General features: G+C 30.3%; 1 protein-coding gene across 1 annotated transcript; it reads left to right on the forward strand.

The window, feature by feature from the left end:
- The first annotated feature begins 3,774 nt into the window (after window positions 1-3,774).
- LOC119574079 (glycine-rich cell wall structural protein 2-like) lies at window positions 3,775-5,076 on the forward strand. Its single transcript, XM_037921160.1, has 4 exons — window positions 3,775-3,789; window positions 3,989-4,381; window positions 4,436-4,799; window positions 4,976-5,076. The coding sequence occupies exons 1-4, from the start codon at window positions 3,775-3,777 to the stop codon at window positions 5,074-5,076; spliced, it is 873 nt and encodes a 290-aa protein (XP_037777088.1).
- Window positions 5,077-7,711: the final 2,635 nt, after the last annotated feature.

Genomic DNA, 7,711 nt, shown 5'->3' on the forward strand with positions numbered 1-7,711 from the left:
AGAGATTTGATAATAGACTAATCACTTCAAGGCTGGTATTCTCCACCCATCGCCGCAAAAAAAAAAAAAAAAAAAAAAATGATATTTAATATAAATAAATAACAACAAATAGTTTTAAAAAAAAAAACACACAATAACCAGATTTTTCATCTTCAAAGCCTATCTGCTCAAATTAATAAAAATTATATACATTTGTGCCTATTTCATTGACTTAACATCTAGGATCACCCTTAAATCCATTTCACTAAAGCTCTAATGAACAATGATTTACTTTTGAGGAATATAATATAATATTATAACAACCCTCCTAAACCGGCCTCGAACCAGGGTCGCTCCGGGTATGAAACCGGAGGTCTAGTACTAAATCAAACCATACACACGACCCACCAAAGGGATTCTAATAAGCCCCATAGACTTTTCCTGTCTGCTCATGCATGAGTAACGATAGCAAGGTTTTACCACTTACCGTGGGCACTGGGTGGGAATTGATTTAGAAATTCGAACTGAAGTCAGATGTTCTGAGAAATAAAATATATAATATATAAAATATATATAATATATAATATATAAAAAATATATAAAATATATAATATATCATAATATATAGATATACCATATATATATATAATATTATATATCTACATTATAATATATATATATATATATAATATATATATATATGTATATATATATATTATATATATATATTATATATATATATATATATATATTATATATATATATATATATATATATATATATTATATATATATATATATAATTATTTTATATGAAAGATAGAATAATGCAATGCCACATTGATATAGATATATAACACCCCCTGATGGCTTCGGACAAAAAGGTCAACCATGGTATGAAACCAGAGGGCCAGTAAAAAAATCTAGATTATGAATTTTTTGCTGAATTAGCGAATATAATAATAATAATAAATAGGTCAAGTTTTGCTAATGTTCCTTCATTCCTCACAAGGAGGTGGTACAACTGCATATAACCGTTAACACTGCTCTCGGACATCCGTTTTTCCCCGTTTTTATTTCTTATATATGCAAATAAATGCACTGCCAGCACTGACTAAACCTAGCACTTCCTCCATGCAAATTGAATCAAGACTACTGATATTGAGGTTTATCTTCAAGAAACGTCTCTAAGCCACCGAAATATCCAAGAAAGCGGGTGTTTCCAAACCATCAGTTGCAAAAGTGAAAGAAAATTTCACACACTGGAATACTATTAACCCAACGAAGAGGAAAGTGTGGAAGAAAGTCTGTCTCCTCTCCCAGACAGGACAGAATGCTTGTAAATATGGTTAAACAAGTCGCTCAAAGTCATCCAAGCAACTGGCTAATGAATAGAAAACCTATGGTGTCAAGTGCAACCCTCTACATTAAAAATAGTTGAAAGGAGCTGGGATACCGTGTATGCAGGCCAAGTAAGGTGCCAAGACTTTGATGAAGAAAACGACTGGCCTGGCCAAAGGCTCATAAGCATTGGACATCAGGGATTGGGAAAAGGTAAAACTTAAATTAATCTTCCTTTTGACTACGTTTCTATGCGATTAATGACATTCACATGCATACATGAAAAATATGTCAGTCAAATATATTACATCTGCTTTATGTTCATATTTTGTTCAAAAAGTAAAAGGTCTGTGGAGATAAGTTCCGAGGGTCTTATTTGAATGTTCCAGTTATCTTGGACCTTTATTGTTATTATTTGCAGGTTTGTTTTTCCGTTGAGTTTACAGTAGAAGTATTGATGGACAGAGAATTAGATTGAACAATGATTATAGAGAATTACAACTGCCAGAGAGCTCAAGTAAAGTTCCCAGCCAAGGTGATGATCTCATCTGTGATCTCTGTCATGGGTACTGGAAGATTGGAGATTGTAAAAAAATGATCTAAATCAAGCTAGATATCGTGATATCACTGATAGACTTCTGCTTCAGCTTTGTGAGTGGTTCCCAAATAATGTCTGTAATTTCATACATGATGGAGTTACCTGCCAGACAGCCGAAAGTGTTAAAACCCGTTTGGATAATCATGGTATAAAAGTACTTGATTGGCCTAGAAACAGTCCAGATATAAATCTTAAAAAAAAAAACCAAGTAAATGTACTAACACCGTTGAACAAATTGAACAATTGATAAAGGTATGGCATAAAAACCCAGACAACAGGGAAAAGGCCGCTGGTACGTTCGAGGGATGCCAAGACGTGTTTCTGCAGTGATCAAGGTATTAAAGCTCCTATAGCACTATAGCACAGATATATATGTGTGTGTGTGTGTGTGTGTAAATTTGTGCTTATACATATATATAAACACACATTTATATTATATATATATATATATATATATATATATATATAAAAATATACACACAGATATATATATAAAATATAATATATAAACACACACAACTGTATTATACATACACAGAACACACACACACACACACACACACACACACACACACACACACACACACACACACATAATATAATATATATATATATATTATATAAAATATATATATATGTGTGTGTGTGTGTGTGTGTGTGTGTGTGTGTGTGTGTGTGTGTGTGTGTGTGTGTGTGAGTATGTTTTGTATGTCTATATATATATATATATATATATATATATATATATATATATATATATATATATATATATATATATATAAATATATATATATATAGACATATAGAAAAAGTAAACAGTACAGACGCAGTCAACATTTAGTAAGCAGTTGTATAGAGTTTCCAATAATCCTCTTGATTATAATTTATTTACAGACAGGTATTAAAATCTTTAAAAAATGCGTATCATGTGAATTTAGTATAAGTTGCACACGACGCATCAAGAAATGGATACAGAAACGAAATGCTTAATGATATGTGGCGTTATGATTATATATATATATATATATATATATATATATATATATATATATATATATATATATAAATATATATTTATATATATATATATATATATATATATATATATATATATATATATATATATATATATATATATATATATAAGTGTGTATGATGAATCAAATTTCCTAAATTTATAATTTTGTAATTTACTGGAAAATCCATTACAGACGACTAGAGGTTAATAGACGCAAACTGCATTATTATTATTATCATCATCATCATCATCATCATCATCATCATCATCATCATCATCATCATCATCATCATCATTATCATTAATCATTATCATTATCATTATCATCATCATCATCATCATCATCATCATCATCATCATCATCATCACCATCATCATCATCATCATCATTATATATTGTCGAACCAGAGTCTAAAAAATATTTATATGTCATTCCAGACACATTCCTCATTACATTATCATATTGTCTCTTAAATGAACAGTAATGACTGACATTAATGTAGCATCAATAGACAAAATGTTGGCAATTGAAATGGGTATATACATATCGCACACCTGATGCCATTTACTGTCGTAGCCTTTTCCCCGTTTCTCTCTAATATTATACATCATCTATCTTCGGTTATCTTAGCATACGTTCACATAGCTACTGTGCACTCTTTTGGAAAATGCATGGCTGAACAAATAATCTTTACTCTTGCTTGAACCCTGTTTTTATTCATCTGAAACGGGTTAAGCCTTCACACACGCATATCATGAAATGCATAACAGTAACCAGATATAAAGACTGCAGGAACGTCGCTATTGTACACTTACTCATTTACCGCAGACAAGAAAGCATGAGGGGAGCCATAGTGAGTAAAGAATACTTTCTCTATACGCTACTAATAGGTGGAGTGTCTTTCTACATGTGTGAATCGTTAGAAAACGTGTGATTATTTTCTGACAAAAACGGAAAACTTCAGCAAGAGTCAAGTAATTAACAGATATTTCTTGTGAACGGTAAAAGATTTTTGCGTCAGTGGAGAGTAACTGATATCCCCTCTCCCACAGATCGTGCTGCTGCTGACGACCGTTGCGGCGGCGGCGCAGCAGAAACGTGAGGCTGAACCGTCCGGAGGATACGGACACGGGCTCGGACACGGCTTTGGCTACCGCTATGGCTTTGACACCGGATATGGCTATGGTCATGGTCACGGATTAGGACACGGTCACGGCCATGGGCATTCAGTAGCGTTTGTACATGGTGGTCATGGACATGGATTCGGTTTAGGATTTGGACATGGTCATGGTTTCGGACATGGTCATGGATTTGGACATGGTCATGGTTTCGGACACGGCCATGGTTACAGTGTTGTACATCAACACGGTTTTGGCCATGGACATGGAATCGGCTTTGGCCACGGCTTCGGACACGGCTACGGCCACGGCATCTACAAGCGCGAAGCCAAAGCCGAACCCGAAGCCAAGGCCGAACCCGAAGCCAAGGCCGACCCGAAGGCAGAACCCGGCTTTTCCCACGGCTTTGGAGGCCACGGCTTCGGCGGCTTCGACGGTCATGGTTTCGGTGGTCATGGATTCGGTGGTCATGGATTCGGACATGGTGGCCATGGATTCGGGCATGGTGGGTTTGGATTGGGCCATGGCTTTGGCCATGGATTTGATCACGGCATCGGTCACGGTCACGGCCACGTTGTCACTCATGAAGTTGTCCATGTAGGGCATGGCCACGGTACACGGCCATGGATTTGGCCATGGAATTGGCTTGGTCATGGCTTTGGGTCACGGCATTGGTCATGGCTTCGGACATGGCATCGGCCATGGTTTCGGACGTTGACGCACGGATCGTCATGGATTCGACACGGTATTGGTCAAGGATTGGACACGGTATCGGTCATGGTTCGGACACGGTGACGGCTAATACTGAGGATATGGTTACCATTAGCTGCAGCAATGCATATTTCCAAGGGAACTAAAAAGAGTATTTAATAATATATATGCAGGTTCAAACATTAATTTATAGAGCCACAATCCAAATAGAGAAAGAGGTAACTAAAGACAATAAAGTGTCTGAAGAAGATTCCTTTTCTCAAACGGGGAAGTACATCCTCAAGCCCACTCATGAATTTAAAACCTCTTAGAAATTTCAGTCGTTTTTAATGTGTCTTTTTGTCCATTTTCCTATTATCATCGAATTCTTTAAACAATCTTATATATATCTGTTTATCAATCATTCTAGCTCATTTATCTGCCTGTAATTTATCTATCTCCTGTATCTTCTCTAACTCTCTCTCTTTATCCATCTGTACTATTTCCCTATCTTTCTCTCTCTCTCCTCTCTCTCTGTCTATCTATTTATCTACATTCTTCTCTCTGTCTCTCTTTCTTCTCTCCCCGTTTTCTCCTCTAATTTTATTGTACCAAGATGTCTACCTGTATGAGTTGTTTTGTTTGTGGTTTTTGTTTTGCTGTACACAAACTATTTATATAATACAGATATACTAAGGCATAGATTTACAATTACATTATTCCCTGTTCGCATTCAGAGCCACGTGTTTTTTCCTACTATTGTTAATTTAATTTGTTCCCTTATTTTCTCTCTCTCTCTCATCGATCTCGTTTCTCCCTCCTTCTCCGTCTCTCTCTCTCTCTCTCTCTCTCCTCTCTCCCTCCCTCCCGTCCTCCCTCCCTTCCTCTCTCTCTCTTTCTCTCTCTCTCTCTCTCCTCTCTCTTCTCTCTCATCTCTCTCTCTCTCTCTCTCTCTCCCTCCCTCCCCCCCTCTCTCGTCGCTCTCTCTCTCTCTCTCTCTCTCTCTTCTCTCTCTCCTCCTCTATATTATATATATATATACTATAATATATATATATATATATATATATTATACATATGTATATATATTATACATAAATATAAATGTTATCATGTCTTGGGTATCCTGAATGTATATACTAAGGATATTTTATTAAAATAAATTATAATCTTGTGTCTTTCCTTCGCATTCCATCCCGTTTCTGAGTCATATGCTAATTATGTCCATTAATATGAATATATGACTAATGTGTAGATATATTTATACATAAACAACTATTGTTTACATACATATATATATATATATATAATATATATCTATATATATGAATATGTTATATATATATAATAATATAATATGAAGTTATATATATATATTTATAGATTACACACACAAACATATATATAGTTGTATGTAGTGTATATAGTATATATATATATTTATCTATTTATAACTATATATTATATGGATCTATATATGTGAATATATATAGTAAAGTATATATATATAATATTATATAATACATATATATACTATATTCGATATGTATATATATGTATTATGTAGTTGTATATGCGGTACTTACTATAGATATAACTTATAAATATATATAGATATATTATTATATAGTATATATATATATAATATTATATACTATAATAGAGTACTATGATATATTTACTGTTATAGTATAGAATAAATATTAATTACTATTATATATAGTATGATATACTATATATGATATTAGTATATTATATATAGTAATCTGTAAATATTATATATGATATATAGTATCTGTGCGTGTGTGTGTGTGTGTGTTTGTGTAGTGTGTGTGTATGTTATGATATTATATATAATATATATTCTTATAGTTATTATAGTAATACTATATATATATATATATATAGAATAATATACTATATAATATATATGAGGTTACTATTATATATCGTTTATAATAATGATATATGAATATTATTTATATATATAATTATATATCAATATAGTATAGATTAAATATAATATAATACATTATATATTATTAGTAATAGATTACGACAGTCCATCACACACAGCACACACCACACACATCACACACGACCACACCACACACTACACACATAGTGATATAGTGATATATATATATATAAAATATATGCTAGTATAGTGTATATATAGGGTTATATATATATATCTATACTATATAGGTCTATTTCTATATAGTATTAATATCATATATATTATATAATATGATATATAAAGTTATTAATATATAATTATATATATATATATAGTATAATACCTTATATTAATATATTTATATAGGCATATATTATATATTTATATATATGATATATTAGTAATATTTATAATAATACTATATGATATAGTATATTATAGTGTTATATTATATATATATGTTATATTTTAATAATATATATGATATAAAATATTAATATATATATATATAATATAGGTAATATTATTATGATATATATATAGTATATAATATATATATATATTATATGATTATAATTATAATATTATATATATGCTATATTATATATAATATATATTATATATATATATAAGTATATAATATATATATAATATTTAGGATAATTATAAATAATTATTATATATATAAATATATATATATATGATAATATTATATTTAATAAATACTATATTATAATTACTAGTATTATATTAATATTATATATATATATTAGTATATTATATATTAGTAATTTTAATAGTTAATCTAAGTATATATATATTATATATTATATACTCTAATATAAAAAAAAAAAAAAAAAAAAAAAAAAAAAAAATTAATTATATTATTATGTATTTTATAATTATATATATAATCTTTATACTAATATATTAAATATTTTTGTAATTATATATTATAATACTAGTTTTTATTATTATATTATATATTTTTTTATTTTTTGTTTTTT

Source organism: Penaeus monodon, chromosome 6, assembly GCF_015228065.2.
Source record: "Penaeus monodon isolate SGIC_2016 chromosome 6, NSTDA_Pmon_1, whole genome shotgun sequence".
Lineage (NCBI taxonomy): Eukaryota > Metazoa > Arthropoda > Malacostraca > Decapoda > Penaeidae > Penaeus > Penaeus monodon.

Excerpts from the sequence above, each read along its gene's own strand:
- LOC119574079 (XM_037921160.1), top strand. Across the intron at positions 4,382-4,435 it reads ACGGCATCTACAAGCGCGAA|GCAGAACCCGGCTTTTCCCA; the intron begins GCCAAAGCCGAA and ends GCCGACCCGAAG. Across the intron at positions 4,800-4,975 it reads ATCGTCATGGATTCGACACG|AGAAAGAGGTAACTAAAGAC; the intron begins GTATTGGTCAAG and ends CAATCCAAATAG.